Consider the following 12,959-nt stretch of genomic DNA (forward strand, 5'->3'; position numbering starts at 1 on the left):
TTGTGGATTTTGATATTGTTGTTGATTTTGTTGTGTCGTTATGTTGACATAGACACCGAATGAATGGTAATGTTTACATTCCCAGCCCAAGAGAAAATGGCGCTGAATGCTTTCATTGGTGGACACTTTTTAGGCTCCTTACGTATATTCATTCGTTTAATTCTATGGGGTTAGATCAGGTCTGAGGATGTTTTTTCTATTAGGGTTAGTTATAAGTCTTAGTGAAGGTGCTAGGGTGTTTGTTTTACCTATTAGGGTTAGTGAAAAGTACTAGGTTTTATTTTTTCTTAGGGTTAATTGAGGAAATATTTGGGTTGTTCCCCTTAGCACGAGGAGCATTCGGAAGGCCTTCGGAGAATATGATTGTCTTGATAAAAAATAACTTGTTCAAAAATCGAAATTGAACCCAGCACCTTCGATCAGGAGTGCTCTGATCAAAGGGCTGTTCCACTAAGCAATGAGAAACTTCTATTGTCAGCACTAATGCTACGATTACACAAGGAAAATAATCGTAATTTCCTTGACAACCCAACTCTTTATATGTTAATATGCAGAACATCGATTGCAATGTTGAAGCTGTCAAATGACAGAAAGAGAAAACAATAAACGATTGTAAACAACAAAGCCTTTCTTGTGCAACTCCTGTACGCATTAGTGTTACAAAAAATAACTCAACAATTCATTATATTTTTTTGACTATGAATCACTGAGAAAACTTTTCTTATATACTTTTTACAAGCTTGGCAGAGTTCCTACGGAGCAAAAGCAAAACAACACGGTAGAAACAATATGTCGAAATTGAATTGGAACTTGCCAACGTGTGAATTTGACAGGAAAATTTTGAATTTGTCTAAAAGTGCCGGTTTCTATTTGGACAATATTTGAATTTGATTTGGAATGCAGAATTTGAACTTGCCAAATGTTATATTTGATCGGGGAAAAGTGTATAACCATGGTGAGATGTAGTCATAGGACGACAGAGAGGGGAGAGGGGATGTCAACCAGATTTGAAAATAACTCATGGTCGCCTTAAGCTAGTTTCCCATTAAGCTCGTTCTACAGTAACGTGACAATGTGTGTGTGTGTGTGTGTATATATATATATATATAATATATATATATATATATATATATATATATTATATATATATGTATATATAATTGCAAGTATAAATACGATCAACTTCTACAATATTGTTTCAAGCGTTAGCTCTCATCAGGCATAGCACTGAGGGTGATCAAACTTTCGGAAAACAGAGAGATATTCAACGTCGCAGCCTCCCCCTTCAAAGAAGCACTCACAAAAAGCGGATACAACACACCATTTGAATACACAGACGCCCCCCTCTCATGTAAACCCCAACACACAAGTGAAGAACGCAAAACAAGAAAACGACATATTACTTGGTTCAACCCACCTTTCGACAAAAACGTCAGCACAAACATTGGACAGCAGTTCCTGAAGTTAATTGATACACACTTTCCAAAAAACCACAAGCTACATAAAATTATCAACAGGAATACCATAAAAATAAGCTACTCGTGTATGCGCAACATAGAACAAATAATTTCAAGCCACAACAAAAAAAATATTAATAAACCACCGACAAGAGCAAAACCCACCCACCAGAAAATGCAACTGCAGAAATAAGGAACATTGCCGCTAAACAAACAATGTTTAGAATCAAGTTTAATTTACCAAGCCACAGTCACCGAAACTAAAACAAACAAGCAAGAAAAATATGTAGGACTAACGGAAAATAATTTCAAAACAAGATACAACCTCCACACTTCAACATTTAGAAACACTAACAAAAGAACATCCACAAAACTCAGTGAACATATTTGGAAATTAAAAGACAACAAACTAGACCACAACATTTCATTGAAAATTTTATCTAAAGCAACAGGATACACACCAACATCAAAACAATGTAGCTTATGCCTGGAAGGGAATATACTATAATCAAACACCCTCATGAATTCACACTCAACACGAAAAATGAGATGTTCGGTACGTGTCCACATCCCCGGAAGTTCTTGTTAATCAACTACAAACCGGAACCACTTCAACAAACAACAACAGTCAACAAACCAACTCAGTCCTGACGATGGCCAATTAGGCCTGAAAGATTAATGTAGACTGTCTCAAACATTGTGATAAATATTAAAATAATAATTCGCTCCATTACTACATGTCGAGTACTTTTCGTACCATATTTGTATCAAACACGATTCAATATATATATATATATATATATATATATATATATATATATATATTATATATATATATAGCCTGGTACTCATTTACATCTGGATAGTGTAATGCGAGGTCTCAAGTTTGAGAGTTTTACCATGATCAGGGTCATTTAAATCAATCGATATTTGAAGGACGGTTTTCTGGTCAAATTTTTAATACTTGTCTTTCCAGAGTAAGATAAATTGGAAAGATATCATTACCATCTCATTCCTTTTTTTTTCAGACTAATTCGGATCCTAGGCATGTCAAGCTGATTACAAATGCTTCAAGGAGAGGAAAAAATTGTGTTTTTCAGACTTTTGCATCAGATTATAATAGTTTTCTCATGGAAACATCATCCTGTACTGAGGAATATGCATCCGTTTGTGAGTCTCGAGGTGAGAAATATCTTGACAATGCCAAAGCGGTAAATTTGGGGATCAGGCACTGATATAAGATTTTTTTTAATCGACAAAGTGTTTAAAAAACAATGTCTGACAAAATAGTAAAGTTAAATACAGTTAAAAAGAAACATCGTAAAAAATGGATCCTCCTCATTAGTCTTCCAGGAAGAATTTTTTGGAATTGTTTTTTTTTTCTTGTATTTTTCCTTTTTGCTTTGTCTCATACACACTTTTTCAGATCTTTATCTTACATCAGTGCCTGCTTCCTAATTTCTCAATGTCAGATAAAACTCGGAAAATGTGTGTATGAAATGGTAACAGTCTAATCAGAAAGAAAAACACTAGTAGAAAACCATCTAAAAATTAAATCAACTTACCTTGACTGGGATTCGAACCTCAGAACTTCTGATTACTCCAAATTATTTTTTGGGGGAATTTATGTTCTCTTTGGCATGGTTTCATACACAGTCTTTCAGAATTTTAGGGCTCAAACAGAGTGGAGTCACTTTGTTTTACCTTGCCTCTTTTGACGATTTGTTTATGTACGACTCCACGACTAACACAGACTTTCAGTCGTCAAATCACTCATTTGAACTTTACACACTAATAGAGAAATAGAAATTATTATTGTTTTCAGCAAGCCATTTTTATATGAGTAGTTCTCACAAAGTTCTACCAATCAGATGCATTGCCAAAACGTGTCTTCCTGTATAACTACAAATACTGATGCTCCTCGAGGTTGTGTATTGTCCCCTGTATTATTCACGATCTATACGAATGACCGTAGAAGTCAAAACTTGAGTGTACCTTTAATAAAGTTTGCAAATGACACCGCTCTTCAAGGCCTGTGACAAATGTCAACGAAGTGGTTTATAGACAAAAGATTGATAGATTTGTGTCTTGGTGTGATGCCCACCACTTAGAGATTAACATAAACAAGACAAATGAGCTAATGATTGACTTTAGGAGAGTGAAGGAACCGATAGAACCGTTAAAATTAAATGACCAATTCGTCGAGCGAGTTCCTCACTACAAATACCTTGTTGTAGCGATTGATGACAGGCTCAAGTGGGATGAACACTTGAAAATAATTAAACATAAGATGTGCAGACGTACTTATTTCTTTTATCAAAACTTTCTCAGTTTAGAATAGATAAAACTCTGCACATTATTTTATCAAGAAGTAATCGAAAGTGTCTTGTCTTGTTTACCAGTTTGGGGAGGCAATTGCTAAGCAGTGGAAAGGAACAATAAATTCAAATATTAAAAAATCCATTAAATGCTATATAAATGATGTTGACAATGTAGATCTTTTATATGAGAAATTTTGTATTAGTAAAATAACTAAAATATTAAATGACCAGCACCATCCACGAAGACCATCAGTTATTATGTCAGGAAGGAGTAGTCGCCCTTTCTCTATTAAAAAAACAACAAAAAAAAAACCAACAGAGAGACACCGATAATCTTTTCTGCCGTCCAGTATTAGGCTTTATAACAACAAGCAATAATTATTTTCCCTTTTTACTCCAAATAATGTAAATTATTTGTTTTGCATCTTTTCAATTTTAAATTTATAGTGACAATTTTAACTATTTTACAGTGTTGAATTTATTCATTATAGACAGTATGACGTTGACGTCACTCATGTCTCTGTTATTGCCTTTTGCCATCCGCGTTCATGAGTAATTCTCACTAAATTGTATTAACCAGACTATAAATGTTCTAGGTTACACACAGTTTTGTGTGTTGGTCCGTTATACTTCCGGATGGCAATGTTGTGATCTTCTTTGCCAAACTCTGGCTGTAGAGCCGCTCCTTCTTTATATTTACATCATATTTCCATTATCTATTTATCTTACTGTGTAAATCATAACACGTCTGTACAAAAAAAATCCTTTTTGGATACAATAAAGTGTTATTCTTCTTCTTCTTCTTCTTCTTCTTCTTCTTCTTCTTCTTCTTCTTATTATTATTATTATTATTATTATTATTATTATTATTATTATTATTATTATTATTATTATTATTATTATTATTATTATTATTATTATTATTATTGTTATTATTATTATTATTATTATTATCATTATTATTATTATTATTATTAATTATTATTATTATTATTATTATTATTATTATTATATCCAGCTGGATGTTGCGAGTTTTTGGGGTTTTTTTTTTTGTTTGTTTGTTTTTTGTTTTTTTTTTGGCGAAACGCATGGCATCACTCTCACGGCATTCCTCTTTTTCACCTCTCTCTCTCTCTCTCTCTCTCTCTCTCTCTCTCTCTCTCTCTCTCTCTCTCTCTCTCTCTCTCTCTCTCTCTCTAATAAATTTTTTTTTTAAATATATAATAATAATAATATAATAATAATAATAATAATAATAATAATAATAATAATAATAATAATAATGATAATAATAATAATAATAATAATAATAATAATAATAATAATATAATAATAATAATAATAATAATAATAATAATAATAATAATAATAATAATAATAATGAATGAATGAATGAATGAATGTAGCTGCGCAGTCTATATGGACGCTTGCCGTGAATGTGTGCGTCACTTCGAGTTTGTAAGTATATTTCTATTATCCAGTTAGTAATTTTCCTCCATAAATCTCTGTCTAGTGCAAGTGTTCTTAGCTTTAGAATGTCATCATGTGTGTTAAGGTGCTGAGGCAGTTGGGTGTTGTGTTGTTGAAATCAGTTCTTTAGTTGTTGTTGCTAAATGTAATTGATATTTTTTGAGATCTTGGTTCAATGTTGTTGGAAGTGAAGTTGGTGTACGCCCTCTGTATTTGGCTCCTTGTTTGAAGTAATCTTCCATTGAGGTTTGCGCTGGAATATTTTCATCTCGTTGGAGCACGTGTCTGAACAGTTTACATCTTTGTTTCTTCATACGTGTACTGACTGGTTGTACTCTGCATCTGTCATATAATCCTCATTACTGATTTTGTCTGGCCAATGTACCCCAATTACTCCTCTCAATTGTTTGCGATGGATTCAAGGGTGTCCAAATTCTTTTTTGTAAGACTTACCACGGTTGTACATAAGGATTGGCAGCACTAGCGCTTCGTAAAGCTAAAGGCATATTCATTTATTTTCATTAATGCTGTTCGTCCTGTTCCAAACGTTGTATTGTTCTCTGAATGCAGTTTGAGCTAGTATTTTTCTCCGTTTGATATCTTCATTCTCATTAATCAAGTTTCCGTGTTTTCTTACACTTTTCCATTCCGCTTGTTTCTTGTTAAACACTGCAATTTCTGTTTTGGATTCGTTGACCTTTAGATTCCAATGTCGCAGAGTATTTGATATTATTGGTATGTGATGCTCCAACAGGTCAGCTGTATCAAATATGATATCAACATCGTCTGCATAAAGCAGTTCGCGGGTAAGGATTTGAGGAATCGAGAGTTTTTGTCTCAATTCTTTTAGTGTTGCTTCCACATTGGGGGGTTCCTAGCGATGGTAATAGTGAAACTGTTTCCGCGCCAGATGTAAACGTAATAGTTGTGTTTGCCAGCAGTTATCTTATTAGTCGGATATGATCTTTTTCGAAAAATGAATTCAGTACCTTCAAAAGCTTTGTTCTGCAGATTGTATCAAATACAGAGTTCATGTAAATGCCAAATATAGTAACTTTTCTTTGTATTATCCAGTGCTGGCTTTCAACCACCTATGAGCCCATACAATGTCACTGGTACACCTATCGTTTCGGAATCCGCTCTGTGTCGGTGACAGATATTCCTCCACCTTTGATCTTATTCTGTTAAATGTTAATACGCTGAGCAGTTTTCTAAGTGTTGAAAGAAGAACAATTAGTCTTAGATTTTCGAGTGGTCCTTATTTCTTGATTGGTTTATTCAACAAAATTAATCTAGCCGCGATCAAGATGTGTTTTATATTCGAACATTCCATTAAACATATCAGCAATGGCGTTAGTCCCCTTTGTACTTATTTTCGAAGAATTTTTTAACTCTTTCAACTATTATTATTATTGATAATAATAATAATAATAATAATAATAATAATAATAATAATAATGACAATGATGATGATGATGATGATAATGATGACGACGACGACGTTGATGATGATAATAATATTATAATGATGATGAACACTACACACTATATAATAAATAGGTACAAGAATGACGATGTGAACTGAATGAAAACACTACATACTAGGCAAATGGGGACAGCAATGACTATTCGACGACTGAAATTTTAATGCATCAGCAAGTGTATTTACGACCCGTCTTTCGATGAATCACGCTTGCGAGATCATTCTGAAACACGTCCACTTTGGCACGTCTCACGCTAGCATTGGTGAATAAAATTTGCAGTCATCAAAAAGACGATTCTGCGACGATTCTGCGTCCACTCTGTTTGATCACCTATATCAATATTTCTCTGCCCGTACAAATGTGAATCACCGTCCCAAAACGCTATTATGTCCGGTTGAACTAGTAATCGATAAGTGTGTTTTCAATTCAATGATCGAAAATAAGAACGATTTTGTTTTTATCACTTGATAAAACCATATACCTCCCTTATTTTAACTGTCATTTCTGCAGACAAAGCGCGCTGCTCGGCGTTGTATTATTTCTAAGTTGTTGTATATAATAAATGGACAATAATCAACAGCCGGTTTTAAAAAGGAACAAGATAGTAAACACGGAATTTTTTTCCCTCAAAACTATTCTTCAACAAAAGTTTTTTTAAACATTAAAAACGTAAATATATCACGTTAAATCCAGTTAGACTAGCGAAATTGATGTGCTATTGTTTACATGTTCTATATTTCTCCAGTGTCCTGTGGTGATAAAATACAACTTCCAACGATAAAGATCAATGGATATTTTTACGAAGGTTCCGTCACTTTGAGAGATCAGCAAAAGATTGTCGTCCAGTGCTTTATACGAGGGTACGTGATTCCTTCGGTCTTCAACATGACATTTACCTGCCTTGATAAAAAGGAGCAGAAGTCAGCTAGTTCTAGCATTCGTTGGGAAAAATATGTCGTGGACTGGAAAATGCACGGTAGAAAATGCGTTTGTGAATCATTAGGACTTCACGATGAATTGACAATTTACGTTCAAGGTAGGTTTTCATTTGTGTGGATTCTTTTTCTTTTTGTTAAATACACACATTAACAAAGCAGACTTCCATTGAGTTTTGCCATGTTGATGCCCTTCACAATGACTCATTTATCACATCACACCGAGCCAAATTTGTGATCCGCCGTCCAAAAACGGTATTATGTCAAGATGTACAGGATGTGTCGGAAAGCGACTTGAACATCTCAAGTGATCAGAAATGCGAAATTATAGTTTTCCACACTTTAAAAAATTATAATATTTATTTTTAATTAAAATATAAACTTTTACCATGTCTCAACGTTTTGGGCTATTAATTCTATTTTCATCATAGGGACTACCTTGGCATTATAACAGTTTATGACCAATGGTTATAAATTCCTTTTTGAACTTGCGTTTTCATACTATTTGTTACTGACACAATCATACACTCGCCAGGTACAGGAGCCAAAGTGTGGCGATGATTGCCACGTATCTCTTCACTAAATGCGTTAAACATTGTTTGATTATGATTCAGAGTCACCATGCTGAAGAACCAACACTTTTTTGTTTCATTGTTAATGACGATTTTGGTTTTTGTGTTTGTTTTTATTTTTATTTTTATTTTTTTTTTTTGGGGGGGGGGGGTAAAAGTTTGTACTCACCAGACCCTTTTTCACGAACGAGGACTAGATTTAGTTATTTACTAGTCTAGTAAACGACAAGCTAGTCTTAAGCCTAAATGGAGCAAGTGACTAAAAAAATCTCATTTCATGAACGCTTTTTAGTTTCGGACTAGCTAGTCTCTTGCCTAGAAGTGGGCGTTGTACGGACGGTGACTAATTTGGCTGTTTTGTGAGGGTAACATCCCGGTCTCTAGTACATGATGGCATGTAAGATACCCGCCTTCATACTGTCAACGCAAAAGATTTCCAAAGAGGAGGAAATACGGTATAAATAATATTTCGTTATTTTTATTTTCTGACTATTTTCATGATGTATCAAATCAGATGATGTTATTGACTGTCGACTATTAGAGACTTCAATGGTGTCCTTAGCCGACTGTCAATTCTATATTAAATATAGAATTGACAGTCGGCTATGGACATCATAGTTTAGGCCAATGGGAGTTTCATTGAGAACTCATAGAATTGAACCAAAAAAAAAACAAAGAAAAAAACAACAAATAAACAAAAGAGAAAGTGTGTTCTGATTAATCACATTATTTCAGTCAGTTACAACGCCATCAGAATAACTTTTGTCTCCACTATACTTTCTAATATTTTTTGGGTTGTTCTTTAACGCAAATCCTTCGATTTCGGAGTCTCGTTAACTCGCAGCTCGCGACCGATAGATTCAGTTTATTTAAAAATAGTTTTTACTCACAAAAATGTGCACTTTCTTGTATTTTTTAAAAATCCAGTGTCAACTGCAACATGACACATTTTGCCTCTGCCATTCGTAACCGACGTATTTTCTTTCCGAATCGAAGCGCACTTAATCTAAAAATAGCTGCTATCTTGTTGACGCTATGACGTTTCCTTGTAACTAGTCTCAGAATAAAGCATGAAGTCTGCCTCAGCAAATGACTAAAACTTGGCCAAACTGAGCCGAAGGTGCCGTGAATTTAGTCTCGGACTTGCTTAGTCAGCTCACAAGAAATCCGATTTTTTCAAGTCCTTGACTAAAGTCAGAGATAGAGACTAAGCGCTCGTTCGCGTTCATGAAAACGGCCCTATGAGTCGTTCAAATTTAGTAGGAATTGTGATTATACATTGATCAATTTTAGCTTGAAATCTGTGAATTATTTGAAAAAATATATATTTTAGTTACTCAAGGTGCCAAACTCACGTAACATTTTTAAAAACTATAAATCAATTTTAATATCACATATTCAAATTGATATCATGTGATTGTGCGAGGAGTAGTCAAAATATAAAATGAAGTTGGCCTCCGTCAAATTTCGGATTCGTCATTGAAAAACATTAGGTTTATTAACTATTTCAATTACCATTTTAAATATTTCAGTAGAACTAGAAACCTCACAGAATGAGAGGTGTACCATCCAGGTAATGATGTAACTGTTGCTGATTGTAGCTCAATGACAGATCATGAGAGGATGGCGTTATTAAGGACGCAACAGTCTCTTATGGTCTCACACTGCAATATTATGACGGTCTATTCAGACGGCAGCAGCCTCTTATGGTTTTCACACTACTATGTTATGACGATCGACCCAATCAGCAAAATTTGGTCCGCACTCGTGCACCGTCGCGAACCCGCCCGGTAGCATCGTCACAACACACCGTTCAACTCCAGATGCTCTTCCGTTTAGGGTTCTTGCCCACATCGGTTACATGTGGGACAGGTGGAAAGTCCCCACTGATGAAGCGCACTTGCTGTTAGGCAGCTCCTCGACCGAAGCCGATTCGCAGCCACTCAGTGTCTCCTCTTACTGGTATCAAAGCCTGGCAACTTCTCACTAAGCTTAGAGGAGTGTACGTCCCCGCCCCCACGAGGGATTGAATTCGTCCGAACCGACTTCCATCTTGTATATGCATCTCTGTCCGTAGTTAGGGAAGCTGCGTACAAGGGTTGCCGGGACTTATTTCGGCTGGAAACGGCGGCGCCGTCCATAATGCGCTTCAGAGGGGTATCCCCATTCCCTCTCTCTCGTATCTTATTCAGCCATTTTACCGTAATCGTCTCCCTCCGGACATCCTGTGTCACAGTAAAGATGGTTCACAATTATCTTATTAAATTTTTATTTTAATAAGAACTGAATTCATCTCACTGCAGTTATATTTCGGTAGGCTTAGATAAACTTCTAATATTAGATCATCTTTCCTTTAATAGCCTTCCCTCGAATTAATTTCTAATTAGTGAATACTTTTCGTTCTACATTCTGTCACGTAGCCACTTATAAAAGCTGATAGGTCTAACATTCTACACTCACTTCTCTCTACAATCTATGCCGGACGGCCAGTCGCTCCATTCTTCATACATTGATATATTTGAAGAGTTTTGTCTTTTGGTACTTTGTGGATATCTTTATCTCCACCATCAAGACGCCGGAGCGTTTACCTTTGACAGTGCAATCTTCAACACATCAAGGGCCCGCAGTCGAAGAAATAAATAATTTATCCCTTCCCAACTGCCTGGAAGTGGAACCTTACAAACCTGAGCCCGCCGTCGGAGGAATAAATAATCCATCCCTTTCAACTGCCTGGAAACGTAACCTTACAAACCTGATATTATATCATCAAAAGTTACGTAATATATTCACATTTCTACTTGTAACTGCCACAATCACTATTCATCTCATTTAATTAAATTTCATCTTTCTTTTTATTTCATCTTAAACAAATCGTTAATTGTTTTTCATTTAAAGTAACTAGTAAATTCTTGGGCCTTATTCTACATATCTTTATGCATAGTCGAGTAGCTCTTTACTCACTTGAGACCATGACAGGCTGGATCGCTGCCTTTATCGGGCCCCATTCTCTAAGAGTTGTTGCCAGCGTTCCTGATACTATGTGCATCGACTTGCGAAGTTTTACGTCTACCTTCTCAACGTTTCTGCTTCTACTTTGAACTCGATCCTTGAAACACGTAACGTTTGAGCACTATGTCTTGGTGGCTGCTCATGAAGTGTAACATAGTCTTTTTTCTGAAGATAATTCAAACCGAATTCGATTTATTCAATTGGATATTAATTTTGTTTTAATTCAGCTTTATATAACGTGTTAAAACCGCTTTACAAGGGCTCCTTGGCCAACAGCAACACTTAACATGTAGGACAAGACATGACGCCTAGTTAGGCGATATTACAATCTTTTTCGGTCAGAGACAATGCTGTTAACGGCCAGGTACACACGAGTACGGTGAGAGAAAGTGAGTAAAGAGCCTTTTCCAAGGACTCAACTTTGCGCCGAGCGAGGCTCGAACCCAGGACCTTCCGATCCGAAAGAGAGTGTCATACCACTAGACCACATAGCCGCACAGTGCATTGCTCTGACTATGGCGGCGTTATGAAATAATGATATATGCTTTACTTTACTTCAATTCCAGGTAGTCCAAAACTTTGGAATGCAGATGAGTTTCAGAAACTTTATTTAACTAAATTGGGAAATGATCTACAAGTAAAGTTCAATATATATGCCAATCCCGGTGTCAAGACCCTCTCTCTAATCAAAGAAGGGATACATATGAATGAAGACTTCTTTAGCTGGACTATAACGAACCATGGCAATCAGATTTTAGTGGATCTCCATCTATATAATTTGGACACCGGTTCTAATGGCGACTACACCATTAAGATTGAGAATGGGATCGGGAAAGCTTTGGAAAACACCTTCAGTATTAAAGTTATGGAAGGTTGGTTGACTACTAAAACATCGTCTTCATAAAATCCTCACTATTCTTTTCACCACCACCACCACCACCACCACCACCACCACCACCGCCATATCATCATCATCATCATCATCATCATCATCATCGTCATCATCACCATCATCATCATCAGCATCATCAGCATCACCATCAACGTTATCGTCGTTGTCGTCTTCATCATCATCATCATCATCATCATCATCATCATCATCATCATCATCATGATCACCATCATCTTTATCAACATCATCGTTGTCATTATCATCATCATCATCATCATCAATCATTCGAAATAAGAGAAATATACCTGCCCCTGGTCAAGACAAGCGTCGTCTCGTCGTCATCATCATCATCATCATCATCATCATCATCATCGTCATCATTATCACCATCATCGTCATCAACATCACCATCACGATCACCTTTATCAACATCATCATTATCATCATCATCATCATCATCATCATCATCATCATCATCATCATCATCATCATCATCATCATCATCATCATTACCATCATCATCATCATCACCATCAACTTTATCAACATCATCGTTGTCATTATCATCCTCATCATCATCAAACATTCGAAATAAGAGAAATATACCTGCTCCTGGTCAAGACAAGCAGAACTCAGGTATTCTCTTTGTGACTCAGGTACAAACCAGCATTATCGACAATTACACCATCAATGTTAAAATGATACAGGGGAAGCTTTTGAATACAACCTCAGTGTTATAGAATGCTGGTTGGTTATCTCAATATTGTCCTATCCTTAACCTCCCTTCCTCCTCTCTAGTGGCGTGGGACCATTGGATCG

The 12,959-nt window shown here is 35.7% G+C and overlaps 1 protein-coding gene across 1 annotated transcript in view; it reads left to right on the forward strand.

Annotated features, from left to right (window-relative positions):
• The first annotated feature begins 548 nt into the window (after nt 1-548).
• The window catches only part of LOC144979143 (uncharacterized), a 17,926-nt gene continuing 5,515 nt past the window's right edge, over nt 549-12,959 (forward strand). Inside the window, exons 1-5 of the mRNA XM_078925745.1 lie at nt 549-578; nt 2,486-2,668; nt 6,323-6,431; nt 7,478-7,768; nt 11,815-12,120. Coding sequence (XP_078781871.1) covers nt 549-578; nt 2,486-2,668; nt 6,323-6,431; nt 7,478-7,768; nt 11,815-12,120 — 919 coding nt within the window. The remainder of the gene's footprint in view (nt 579-2,485; nt 2,669-6,322; nt 6,432-7,477; nt 7,769-11,814; nt 12,121-12,959) is intronic.

The sequence above is a fragment of the Berghia stephanieae genome, chromosome 9 (assembly GCF_034508935.2).
Source record: "Berghia stephanieae isolate SIO BIC M18660-M18661 chromosome 9, UCSD_Bste_1.3, whole genome shotgun sequence".
Taxonomy (NCBI): Eukaryota; Metazoa; Mollusca; class Gastropoda; order Nudibranchia; family Aeolidiidae; genus Berghia; species Berghia stephanieae.